Here is a 14,000-nt window from a genome sequence, read left to right on the forward strand (position 1 = left end):
TGGTCGACCATCTGAACGGATACCATTAATGGACTACATGCAAAAGCAGCCAGTATTTACCCTGCATGCAAAAATATCATATCTGTTTTTTGCACCCAATGCATAGCAACATCATTTGTCCACTTGCCCACATACAAAGTTCCTTGCTCTTTTTTGCTTTACTCCCACCTAGAATCAAGCCCTATGTGTCTGGCTTTGTCTTACAGGTTAAAATATTTGAACTTTTGAGAAAATCATTACATTTTGACAATGTTTCCTAAATGTATCTTTAACTTCCCTGTTATTCAGACTGTAGATCAGAGGATTCAGCATTGGAGATAAAATAACATAAAATATGGAGCTATACTTCTCCTGATTTGTGGAGTACTGAGATGATGGCCCAAAGTACATAAGCATCACTGTCCCAAAATAGAGAGCCACCACAGCTAGATGGGACGTGCAGGTGGAGAACGCCTTAGACCTACCTGCATTGTGGATATTTAATACTGAGGATATAATACAACCATATGACACCAGAATAATCACAAGGGGGAGGAGAAGTGAAAGAAAGCTGATGGAAAATATCACAAGCTCATTGGATGAAATATCGGTACATGCCAACTTTAGTATAGCCAGCATCTCACACATGAAGTGGTTGACCTGGTTGTCACAAAAGGTTACCTGCATGAAAAATGATGGAAAAGCACACATCATAAAGCTACCAATAAATATTAGTGTCACCAGCTTATAACAAACGCTCCAACGCATGAGAACAAAGTAATAGAGCGGTTGGCATATAGCAACATATCGGTCATAAGCCATGAGGGCAAGGAGAAGACACTCAGATCCCTCCACAAGTAGAATGACGTAGATCTGAATGCTGCAACCAGCAGATGAGATTGTCCTATGAGAAGAAAAGAGGTCTGCTAACAACTTGGGTACGGCAGTTGTTGAGTAGCACATGTCCAGAATGGACAACATGCAGAGAAAGAAATACATTGGAGTATGTAACTGTGGATTAATGAAGATCATGAACAATATAAGGCCATTTCCAGCAACAGTTACTATGTAGATGATAACAAATAACACAAATAGCGCAGCGTTTACCACTGGATCATTGGAAAATCCCAGTAGAATAACTTCATAGAAAATTGTCTCGTTCTTGGTCGCCATTCTTCAATGTGTTACAAGTGACCCAGTATAAGTAATGCAACAAAGGGTTTTTGATGACTCTTTCTTTCTGGAGAAGCAAAACTTACGTGCAAAATATAATCACCGGTATCAAAATAATGTGTAAGAAAAGAAAACTCTGATACTAAGAGACCCAAAGGCAGCTTTCAGTCAAATCACAATGTAAGTTCTCTAAGCCTTTATTTAAGTCATTGTCTCCCTGAAGACTTCTGCTGAAAATGGACCTTGAAGTCCAGTTTTTCAAAAAAATACAAAGCCTACACCTCTGCTCAGCCACTGTCATATTAGGCGATGGCAACTCCTCATCCCCATTACTGTTTCTGTTGATCATAGAACCTTTGTCATGTAAAATATAAAGTAATAAGTAATTAATAATAATAATCATCATAATATATCTCAGGAATGAAAACAAACTCCTCAAAAATAAAATTTCCGCATACAAAGAAGATATTTTAACAGTTAAATAGGCCCAATTAAGGCGAGGAGAAGAAGGAGCAGCTGTTAAAGGAGGGTGCCATCTTCCTAGCTCAGTGCTGGAATAAATATAAAAATGGGTAGGAAAAAATGCTGAAAGTTAAATAAAAAAGCTTGATATGGCTTATTAGAAGGACTGTAGTTTTGATAAACACCTTCTATGTTATCGGATATGCTTTCTATTGGCGACCGGCTTCCACAGATGCCCTATGGCCTCTCCTCACCACTGCTTGAGATCATCAGGACCAGGCCTACCCCTCCTCCTGAGAACATTGGGACCACCCCTGAGCTTACCCCTTCCAGATGAGCAGGAAGCTGAGGGAGGAGCACACCAGAACTGTCCTCTGAGCAAGGTGGTGATAGTGCCAGGACCAGCCTCATCAGCGACATTTTTATCAGATACTAGTGGGCTCCCCACAATCTCACACCTACTCGTATGCTCCCATGTTATCAAGACATTTTTATGTAATTTTAATAACATACTTTGTTATCACAGTTTTCCTCCTTCTGTCTATTACACATCAGTTTTTATTCTTATACTGTCTCTTCTGTGAGTACCTCGTCCTGCCCCTCTGTAACCTATGTAGTGTGACCCTAGATGACTGCCTCGTCTGACACTTTAAAGATCAGGATGAACAATCCATTGAGGTGTTGATGCAGGGTATATCCAGCTGGCTCTCTGTTCATTTTATCCTTGCACTTCTTTTTTTCCATGTATTGCTTATTTTTACATTATAACTAATGTAGTGAGCCCAACATAGTTGTCTTGCCTGGTGCTCTGTGTAGAATGAACAATGCATGGCTCTAGTGACCTTGCAAGGATCTTGCCTAGTATTTCTATCTCTCTTCATTATGTGTCACCAGTTCCAAGCATTGCCCATTTTCTGCTTGTTGGGCGGAGTTTCGTGCAATGACATGGTTGCGTCATGACATCACCCAGAGCCAGAGCATTAAACACCTCTGGCAACAAGTGTTAACACCCCTGGCAAAGAGCATGACACCCAGAGACAGATCATGAAACACCTGACAATAAGCATTAAACACCCCTGGCAATGAGCAGAAAAATATCCCTGTCAATGAGCATGACACCCAGAGACACATCATGAAATACCTAGCAATAACCATTAAACACCCCTGGCAATTAGCATGACACCCAGAGAGAGACCATGAAACACCTGGCAATAAGCATTAAACACCTCTGGTAATGAGCATTAAATATCACTGGCAACGAGCATGACCCCATGACACCAGAGCATGAAACCCCTGGCAAGGAGCGGGTACAGTAATTTAAAAGTAATTAAAAGCCCTACTATAGTGCATAATGTATCACGGGCATTGCAGCATGTGGCAAAATATGGTGCAAGGGGCATAATATTGTGCAAGGGGCATTACTGTGTGTGTCTTAATATGGTGGAATTTTTATTATTTCCTGTGGTGGCCAAGGTCTGTTGGTGCAGGATCAAAAACTGGGGTGTAAGGTAGTCTTTTTCTGCAAGGTCACGACCATTTCAGTAAGGTCACATGCCCTTGCCAGGAGCATGGTGCACGCAAAATTGTGTTTTTTAAATGGAAGGGCGCATTTTCGAATGTCTATAAGAGACAATTTTTTTTACTGTTAGTGCTGGGAGCCAAATTGTCTAGAACAGGAGTGGGGAACCATTTTTCTACCAAGGGCCATTTGGGTATTTATAAAATCATTCGGGGGCCATAGAAAAATTATCAACTTAAAAATTACCCTGCCCCCCAGTAGTTATTGAGTGCGCGTACCAAAAAATGGGTGTGGCCAATTACAATAGGACATTATACACATATTCCCCCAATAGTGCAGTGCCAGATACACATATAACGCCACAGTGCCAGATATACAAATGCCCCCACAGTGCCAGATATACAAATGCCTCCACAGTGCCAGATCCACCAATGCCCCCACAGTGCCAGATCCACAAATGGCCCCACAGTGCCAGATCCACAAATGCCCCCACAGCGCCAGATCCACAAATGCCCCCACAGCGCCAGATCCGCAAATGCCCCCACAGTGCCAGATCCACAAATGACCCCACAGTGCCAGATCTACAAATGCCCCCACAGTGCCAGATCCACAAATGACCCCACAGTGCCAGATCTACAAATGCCCCCACAGTGCCAGAACCACAAATGACCCCACGGTGCCAGATCCACAAATTCCCCCAGAGTACCAGATCCACAAATGACCCCACAGTGCCAGATCCACAAATTCCCCCAGAGTGCCAGATCCACAAATGCCCCCATATTGCCAGATCCACAAATGACCCCACAGTGCCAGATCCACAAATGCCCCCACAGTGCCAGATTTACAAATGACCCCACAATGTCAGACCCACAAATGACCCCACAGTGCCAGATACACAAATGCCCCCACAGTGAAAGATATACAAATGCCCCCACAGTGCCAGATCCACAAATGACCCCACAGTGCCAGATCCACAAATGCCCCACAGTGCCAGATCCACAAAATGACCCCACAGTGTCAGATCTACAAATGCCCCCACAGTGCCAGATCCACAAATGCCCCACAGTGCCAGATCCACAAAAGACCCCACAGTGCCACATCCACAAATGCCCCCACAGTACCGGATCCACAAATGACCCACATTGCCAAATACACAAATGCCCCCACAGTGCCAGATCCACAAATGACCCCACAGTGCCACATACACAAATTCCCCCACAGTGCCAGATCCACAAATGCCCCCACAGTGCACCCCCACCCCAATGTGCTGCTCACCTCAGCTGTCAGGGGGTCAGGGCAGGGAGGAGAGTGCGGTTATGTCGGGTGGCAGCGGCGTGTAGGATCTCAAACTAGCCACCGGTTCGTGAGCCAATCAGAGCTCGCAGACCAGCAGCGGCAGCTCCTGATTTGCTGCCGGTCTGCGAGCTCTGATTGGCTCACGAACTGGTGGCTCGTTTGTGATCCTACCCACCGCTGCCCTCGGACATGTAGCTGCGCTCTCCTCCCTGCCCTGACAGCTGAGCCACGCCGCCGCCGGACTGAGCGGCGGCGTATCTCGCTGACACAGGCGGGTGGGCCAGAGCAAACGGCTTTGCAAGCCTTATACGGCCCGCGTGCCGGAGGTTCCCCATCCCTGGTCTAGAACAAGCCCTGTTTGTGGGTAGGTTTAATAATCCTGCAACTGATGACACAAAATGGCTGCCACACCCTTTGTATTATCTCCATGGTGTACTGCCTTTCCTGCAAATCCAAACCTCCTTACTACGTTCATCGTTTCTGTAAATGTAAACCTCAGTATCATGTTCTTATTACCTGTGAAGCGCCTTGAGTCCCATTGTAGAAAGAATGCTATAGAAATAATATTATTATTAATAGTATTGTGATTATTAAAAAGGAAAACATAACGCGCAATTGAGGATTACATATAAGCAATAATAATGTTCGCTGTAAAATTGCTGGACATGATCAATCTATTAAATATGCAACTGCAATAGGCCGCTGTCAGGATGCAGCAGCTGGGATGTATATAGCAGCAGAGAAATCCATCTGTGGCCAACCAGCCGCTAATAGAGCAATGTGTTTTGAGATGAAAGAAACATAATATACTGAGAGATGAACCATCCAGATTCTGTCCAGTAATTAGCAGAGGGAAGATTACCAGCTAGATGAGGTAGTACATCCGCACCCCTGGTTGTAGCTGACGGAAGCCGCTTACTGGGTGATGTTGAAGTCCATGACAAACTGGTCCTGTATAAAGGATGGCATGTGGTCCACTGATGAGGTCCAGATAAAAAGGTATATTGACATATTTCACTGGGGTAAGTACTCACAGCATCCTTTGAAGCATATGGTGAAATACTCAGATTAGTTTCATATATACCAAGGTGTAATCAAATGACAGGAAAAAGGTGTATCCATTAATAAAAGCAATTTATCAAGCTGTAGAAATAATATTTGTATAGAAATTATAGGAGGCAATCTTATCTAAGGATAATGAGTAATAATAAGTGTATATCAATAATCGCGGCTACGGCTTGTAGCAGATTCTTGTCATCTGTGGCAAACAGACCAAAGACATCCGGCTGAAACCAACAGTACTGGCACCAGAGGAGCGTCCCGACCAATGACATAAGCCCCATGATATTAACAACACACGGACATTGCTGCATGTACTAATATTATCTGAAGCTGATCACGTGTGTAAACAATGACATGTGATCTTTATTGTGTCTTCATGGAGATTTACATTTCCACTGAGCCTCAATAGCTGCAAAGGAATTATTTAAAGTGGGATTAATTTACCTTTATACCATTTATATATTAACATGTTAATAACTTATGAAAATGTATCAAAGAACTTCATAAAAAACTGTATTGAGCTCAATAGATTCATTCAATCCATCTTGAGTTTATACATCCAAAATGCCTCCTGCCAGCATGAGCTTTTACCTCTTTTGCCCCCTCTGGAAGTAACAGGGATAGATTCTAATGCAATGATCCTCTAACTACTCAGATCACCCTTATCGATCTAATGGAAGTGGCTACAAAGGATATGGTTGAGAGCTCGAATTAGGACAGTGTGACAATGTTCCTTAAACCAAGCCCTCAAAGTCCTGGTATTATGGTCCATGTAGCACAAATTACAATTACACATCACTAAATTAATCACATACTTTGAATCACAGTTTATAAAAGGAGTAAATCTCACCATCAGATATCAAAGCTGAAGTTGTCTTTTCATCACGTGAGAGCACATAGTACATCTTGTCTTCCCACATTTGTGGAATCTGAATGGTCTTGACAGAAGCCAACTACTAATGGTGGTTATAAAATTAGCAGAATTCAAAGGTCTGATGGAACTAGGTGGCTATTTCAGTATTCCCTATATCAGTCCGACCAAAACAAAGTTACCTTTGGTCTGAATTAGGTAGAGATGAGCGGGTTCGGTTTGTCGAGATCCGAGCCCCCCCGAACTTCACGTATTTTACACGGGTCCGAGTCAGCCTCGGATCTTCCCGCCTTGCTTGGTTAACCCGAACGAGGCCGAACGTCATCATCCCGCTCTCGGATTCTCGCGAGATTTGTATTCCATATAAAGAACTGCACGTCGCCACCATTTTCACTCGTGCCTGGTAGATTGAGCCGAGAGGACGTGGCTAGGTTCTCTGCCTGAAAAGCTCAATATCTGTGCTCAGTGTGCTGCATTGTGGTGACCACCAGTATATTATAGTAGTACAGTACAGTAGGCCATTGCTGTATCTTGCAGCTCCGTGTCAGACTCAGTTCTAGTATCCTGATCAGTGCTCAATATCTGCTGCATTGTTGTGTGACCAGTATATACTATATAGTAGTACAGTGCAGCATTTTGGTGACCACCAGTATATAGTAGTACAGTACAGTAGGCCATTGCTGTATCTTGCAGCTCCGTGTCACTTCAAGTATATATATGGGGCAGTACGGATGGTGTAATGGTTAGCATTACTGCCTCACAGCACTGAGGTCATGGGTTCAATTTATACCATGGCCCTAACTGTGTGGAGTTTGTATATTCTCCCCGTACTTGCGTGGGTTTCCTCCGGGTACTCCGGTTTCCTCACACAATCCAAAAATATACTGGTAGGGTAATTGGATCCCAAAAAAAATAAAAATAAAATAACCCTAGTGTGAATGTGTCTGTGTGTACATGTAATAGGGAATATAGAGTGTAAGCTCCACTGGGGCAGGGACTGATGTGAATGGGCAAATATTCTCTGTACAGCGCTGCGGTATATGTGTGCGCTATATAAATAACTGGTAATAAATAATAATAATAAATAATAATATCTGTGCTGCATTGTTGCGAGCAGTATATATAGTATTACAGTGCAGCACTTTGGTGACCGCCAGTATATAGTTGTACAGTACAGTAGGCCATTGCTGTATCTTGCAGCTCTGTGTCACTTCAAGTATCCATATCTGTGCTGCATTGTTGTGAGCAGTATATATAGTAGTACAGTGCAGCATTTTGGTGACCAACAGTATATAGTTATGTACAGTAGGCCATTGCTGTATCTTGCAGCTCCGTGTCACTTCAAGTATCCATTCCATATCTGTGCTGCATTGTTGTGTGCTGTGTAGTGCCAGGCAGTGCGGAAGCGCGGGTGTTAGAGATCAATAAAGCTTCATTATTGTAAAAAAAAAAAGAGACAGAAAGGACTGCAGCGCCAGGCTGAAGCTGGCGATAGCAGTACAGGAGGATGATGATTCGTAATCCACAGACGGACCCTTCATACATCAGAAACTCCTATCTTCAGAACGGGAAGGCGGTATTTGACGGGGGCGCACAGACCAGCACACCGAATGGTAGCCCGGCATTAATACATTTGGGGGTTGCGAAAAGTGTAGCCCATAGCGCACGGTCATACATCTGCCCCACTGTGTTTATAAAGGATATTTCCCTATCCTAAATCTCCCTTATGAAAAATAAAAAAGATAATAAAGACAGAAGTTGAAGAAGGACTTGAGCAGCATATGCGTAACCTTACACACGTCCAGCATAGGGGGTAATTCCAAGTTGATCGCAGCAGAATTTTTTTAAGCAGTTGGGCAAAACCATGTGCACTGCAGGGGAGGCAGATATAACATGTGCAGAGAGAGTTAGGTTTGGGTGGGATGTGTTCAATCTGCAATCTAATTTGCAGTGTAAAAATAAAGCAGCCAGTATTTACCCTGCACAGAAACAAAATAACCCACCCAAATCTAACTCTCTCTGCAAATGTTATATCTGCCCCCCCCTGCAGTGCACATGGTTTTGCCCAACTGCTAAAAATTTCCTGCTGCGATCAACTTGGAATTACCCCCCTAGTGCACATAGTCATTGCTGGCATTTCCATAGGCATGGCTATAAAGTATTGCCCAATGCTGAAACATGCACTATATCTGCATACATACATTCATTCAGCTCTGCATTAGCCCCTATACCGAGACCTCTTTCAGACTTACAGTATCTATGAGCCAGGGGCCTAATTCAGACCTGATCGCTGCTGTGCGTTTTTGCAGACGTCTGCGATCAGATAGCGCCGCCATAGAGAGTAAAAACCCGCCCCGTGCAATTGTGTGAATGCATGTGTACGCCGTGCGAAAACTTCGCCTGTCAGCGGACATCTGCAAATCCATTGGCTACTCACTCACCATCGAATGATTTTTCCAGAGTGTGCGTAGCCCAGGACTTACTCCTACAGTGCGATACAAACAGGCTGATCGGGCCGGAGTTGACGTCACACACCCGCCCTGACAACGCTTGGGAACGCCTGCGTTTTTTCCTGACACTCCCAGAAAACGGACAGTTACCACCCACACGCGTCCTCTTCCTGTCAATCACCTTGCGTACGCCTAGCGATAAATACAAAACTGCAGGATCTGTTCGTAGTTTTTATCACGCCTGCACATTACGATCCACATGCATGCGCAGTCATTCCATAATCGCTGCTGTGTGAATTCACACAACAGCAATCAGGTCTCAATTAGGCCCCAGGGGGCTGATGTGTTAACCTGGAGAAGGGATAAAGAAGTGATAAGTGGAAGGTGATAACACACCAGCCAATCATTACGGCACCAGCCAATCATTACGGATTTGAAAAATGACAGTTAGGAGCTGATTGGCTGGTGCGTTATCACCTTCCACTTATCACTTCTTTGTCCCTTCTCCAGGTTAATACATCTTCCCCCAGGTCCCTTATGCCACCATAATTCAGTCAGATATATAATATGCAGCTGTGGTTGTGAGTGAAGGTGCTAGGTGCTCAGGAACATGTATAACCCAGATAAACATCTGCATTTTACCTGCATATACATCATATACTGTATACTTGTTTAGCAACATTCCAGCTGATCAGGACACCCCACCATTATCTGGAGGGAAATCATCTTTGCTGTCTCATAGACGTTTGAAACAAATATAGATTCATTTGCATGATAAAAAAATTCTGCAAACTGACCATGAATTGCAAATTTCTGTGTGAAATGAAAGATACTACTCCCATGTAGCACTGTCTGCAAACCACGATACAATCCTGCAACAACTCCTGTAATAATATGTGTAACTAACCTAAATGAATCATTCATTGATATAAGTCACCCATATGTTTTATTTATTACACAAACTAGAACCAATAAACCTAGAAATAATGACACAGACAACTGTATAAATTGGAAAAAATGGAGGTCACAGCCAGATTTATTAAATTCTAATCAGAATTGAAAATATTATTTACCGGTGGCGAAAAAGCAGTGTCAACTCGGCCATGGCTTAAAACTTTAATTTTTAAACAAATGGGGCGGAGTTTCCGCCCCTTGCGCAATCCGTCCTGGGTAGAACCATCTCCCCTTAATTAGCACAGTGCTGGTCCCTCCATAAGATGGTGACCTGGTCCTCCCCTGAGGTAGTAACCGACTCGCCTTTTCTCAAAGGGGAAATGCTAGCCAAGCTCTGCTGCGCTAAATTAAGCCGCCGAATAGCACTGCTTTCCGCCCGCTGCGCCTTGCACTTGCTGGAATAATAATTACAACTCATTATTCCAACGTAAAGTTTCAAAAAAGAAAACCAAAACTTTTCATTTTTATACCGCAGTTAAAATTGCCGGGTGGGTGGGTGGGATCACAAAAATGGCAAGAGGAATCAGTTTACCTCAGCCCTCACTTAAATAAACTAATAGAACCCGCCTACCTAAACCCTTCTCATTGGATAACTTATTTGATTGACAAACTTCAATGACCTATCAACTAATATCAACACAAAAACCAGATCTATCTAGCTTAGTTACATAAATAAACAGGGTGCTTATATTCACTCTATCCTATGCAGTCTTTCGTTCCTTTTAAGTCACCAATATGTTTTATTTATTACACAAACTAGAACCAATAAACCTAGAAATAATGACACAGACAACTGTATAAATTGGATAAAATGGAGGTCACAGCCAGATTTATTAAATTCTAATCAGAATTGAAAATATTATTCACCGGTGGCGAAAAAGCAGTGTCAACTCGGCCATGGCTTAAAACTTTAATTTTTAAACAAATGGCGGGGAGTTTCCGCCCCTTGCGCAATCCGTCCTGGGTAGAACCATCTCCCCTTAATTAGCACAGTGCTGGTCCCTCCATAAGATGGTGACCTGGTCCTCCCCTGAGGTAGTGACCGACTCGCCTTTTCTCAAAGGGGAAATGCTAGCCAAGCTCTGCTGCGCTAAATTAAGCCGCCGAATAGCACTGCTTTCCGCCAAATTCGGAGGCTCTAGACTACGAAACCGCCACCACAACCTAAAACCTCAAACCTCCTTTCAACACCTCAATAAGGCTGTGACAAATAACTCCAAACCACTCTCAGATAAATGCACTCCATCCAACCTATATAAATATTCCTACTCGTAACGCAAATCTGGGTGTTTAACAACTTTTCCACCTAAACTAATGACATATCTGGAGGTTGGGCACTGAGTTTCCTTCTTACTTTATCTAAAGCCGCTCCCCCTTGGGTGCCCCTCCAAAATCTACACGGTACCACTTCTGACCATACCACCTTAACCAAAGGCCAATGCTCTGTGATTATCTGAAAATCCTTTTTTATGGCGTTAATAAGTTCTATACCTTTAAATGTACCCAGATCATTGCCACCTAAATGTATCACCAAACAATCAGGGGCACCCCATTTTTCTTCGAAGTTCCAGAGCACACTTAATAGGTTGTTCCATCTCATTCCCCTTAAACCTATCCACCTCACTTCAAAAGGGAACAACTTGTACATCCTGTGCCTACTGGCCCAATAAATATATGAGTAACACACAATCCACACCCGGCTTGATAATGTCAAACAAAAACCTGTAGAAAAAACAACAAAACAAAGAACATTTTATTCAATATTACTATAATCTTTAACGAAACTGCTAAAGAGAAACAGGAAAGGATAAAAACTTAGTTGTTTAGGCGACCCAGATGGAGGTGAACAACACCAAACCTCAAAAATGTTGTGAGGAAAAAGGTGAAAAGAACTCCAATCCCCCTTTAACGGCGGGTGGCTTATGGGCCTGGGATTCCGAAACAACAAACTCGCAGGACGCCTACCACTAATGCAACTTATCACTCTTAATATATCCCTTATAAAAATCCGACTTCCAGCGCCCTAAACTTTTAATATCCTCGCTGGAAGAACCTGTTGATGCTGCGCAAGTTGCTGCACCTATCCTAAAAGAATGGGTCCCATAACTCTCCAGTTGAAGGTCCAACGCTATCAAACACATATTGAAGACACTTGTGCATTGAAATTTGGATAAAGGATTAAGATCCTTATGACCCAACCATTGCTCCCCCCCTTTTGGACGAAACTGACCATAAGCCTCTGCTAATCTTACTGGGCAAATGCTCGGCTCCTTATGCATAGGAAAAGAAATCCATTTACCTCTCCCTAGTTGATCCGTTTTGAAATGGTGTATTTTAATAAGCAGCTTATTATCCTTCAACACTACATTATTTATCAACATGCCTGAATCCACTGAACTTTTGCTTTTTGCCGCTATCTCACCTAATCTAACAGCGCCGCAAAAAAGCTATAGCAAATGCTAAACTAAAAATGGGCGACCACAAATTCCCCTAATGCAATACCAGAAACCGTGATAATTAACTCTTTCAATAACTCAATGTCGATTGGTCTACGTGCGCCACTTACACCTGCTTGCTCCTTAGCCCAACCCCTCAAAGCCTTTGATAAAATAAAATATTTAGTTGGGTCTGACAACCCTTCCAAACGCAAAAAATATGAAATTCCTGCTAAAGCACCCAACATCGCTGCTTTATAACGACCCCTCTCCTGCCATAACCATACAAATTCTAATATAGCATCGTGGATACTCTTACCCCTACCTCCAGAATTCAAATACGCCTGCCAATCCTCCCAAGCTGCAGAATACGATCTCAAAGTTCCCGGGGCCAACGCCTTCAATGCTAAAGCTTTCATGCCGGTTTGATGATCTGTCATACAAATTCGGGACATGATAAACCTTCCATTTTTGCTGCTGGGGCTAATGCTCTAAATCTATCCCATTGAAAACGAGATAAAGCATCCGCTATCCCGTTCTCAACCCCAGGGACATGCCTAGCATTCAAATCTATATTCAACTGTAAAAACCTAACGGTCAAATGCCGTAGCAACCTCAAAGCGTGTGAACACGAAGATTTTTGAATATTAATCGCTTGAACCACCCTTAAATTATCACACCAGAATAAAATCCTCTGATTCCTAAGCCTAAAACCCCATATCTCAATTGCGACAATTATTGGAAAAAGCTCAAGCAAAAGCATACTGTCAGTAAACTTCCTTGTGCGCCATTCCTCAGGCCAAACTTCGGCGCACCATTCCCCTTCAAAATAAGCACCGAAACCTAACGACTCTGATGCATCTGTGAAAAACTGCAGCTCACGATTACTCATTTCTTCATGCAACCAAATGCGTACACCATTGAACTCACTCAAAAATGTTACTGCAATAAAATTTTCTAACAAGATCCTTAAATTATTCACTTTCTCCGCTGGCAATCTACAAAGGCCTGCCTCAGTATCAATTTCTATGCCCAGATAAGATAAACGGGTCACAGGCCCCTCTGTTTTATCTTTAGCTATCGGTACACCCATAACCGAAAAAAGCGCTTGAACTAAAAAAATAAATAATTCCTGGCGCACTGAGCTACCCGCAGGACCTGCCAACAAGAACCCATCCAAATAATGGGTGACTCCCAACTGACCGGTGCCTGCCCGCACACACCACTTGTAGAAATGAACTAAAACCTTCAAAATAAGAAACACGAAACTGAACAGCCCATAGGCAACACCTATCTACATAAAATTGACCATCCATCTTGAAACCCATAAACTTAAACGAATCAGGGTGCAGCGGTAACAGTCTAAAGGCTGATTCTATACCCACTTTTGCTAACAACGCTCCCGAACTAAAACCTTTAACCATAGCCACAGCTTCTTCAAAAAGACTGATATTTTACGCTATACAAAGAGGGGTCAAGAGCCTCGTTTATTGAGCCCCCTTCCGGGTAGGAAAGGTACTCAATTATCCTACATCTTCCTGGCTCTTTCTTTGGAACTACCCCCAATGGAGAAACGCAAAATTCAGCTAGAGGTGGACTCAAAAGGGCCACACATACGCCCTAAAACAACTTCAGCTGCAATCTTCATTCTTACTATCCCTGGAAAATCTGTAGCTGACTTTAGGTTTCTCTGGCCAAAACTATAACCGGCCTAACTGCAGGTAGATTGAAACTGAATTTAAAACCTTGCAATAAAAATACTGCCTCCTCCCTAAGAGGATAGCAGCCTAACCATCGTT

At 43.1% G+C, this 14,000-nt stretch overlaps 1 protein-coding gene across 1 annotated transcript; it reads right to left on the reverse strand.

The window, feature by feature from the left end:
• Window positions 1–207: 207 nt before the first annotated feature.
• Window positions 208–1,152, reverse strand: LOC134910806 (olfactory receptor 13C9-like). Its single transcript, XM_063919190.1, has one exon. It carries the CDS (start codon window positions 1,150–1,152, stop codon window positions 208–210), a length of 945 nt encoding a protein of 314 aa, XP_063775260.1.
• Between the last annotated feature and the right edge of the window lie 12,848 nt (window positions 1,153–14,000).

Source organism: Pseudophryne corroboree, chromosome 4 (assembly GCF_028390025.1).
Source record: "Pseudophryne corroboree isolate aPseCor3 chromosome 4, aPseCor3.hap2, whole genome shotgun sequence".
Classification (NCBI taxonomy): domain Eukaryota; kingdom Metazoa; phylum Chordata; class Amphibia; order Anura; family Myobatrachidae; genus Pseudophryne; species Pseudophryne corroboree.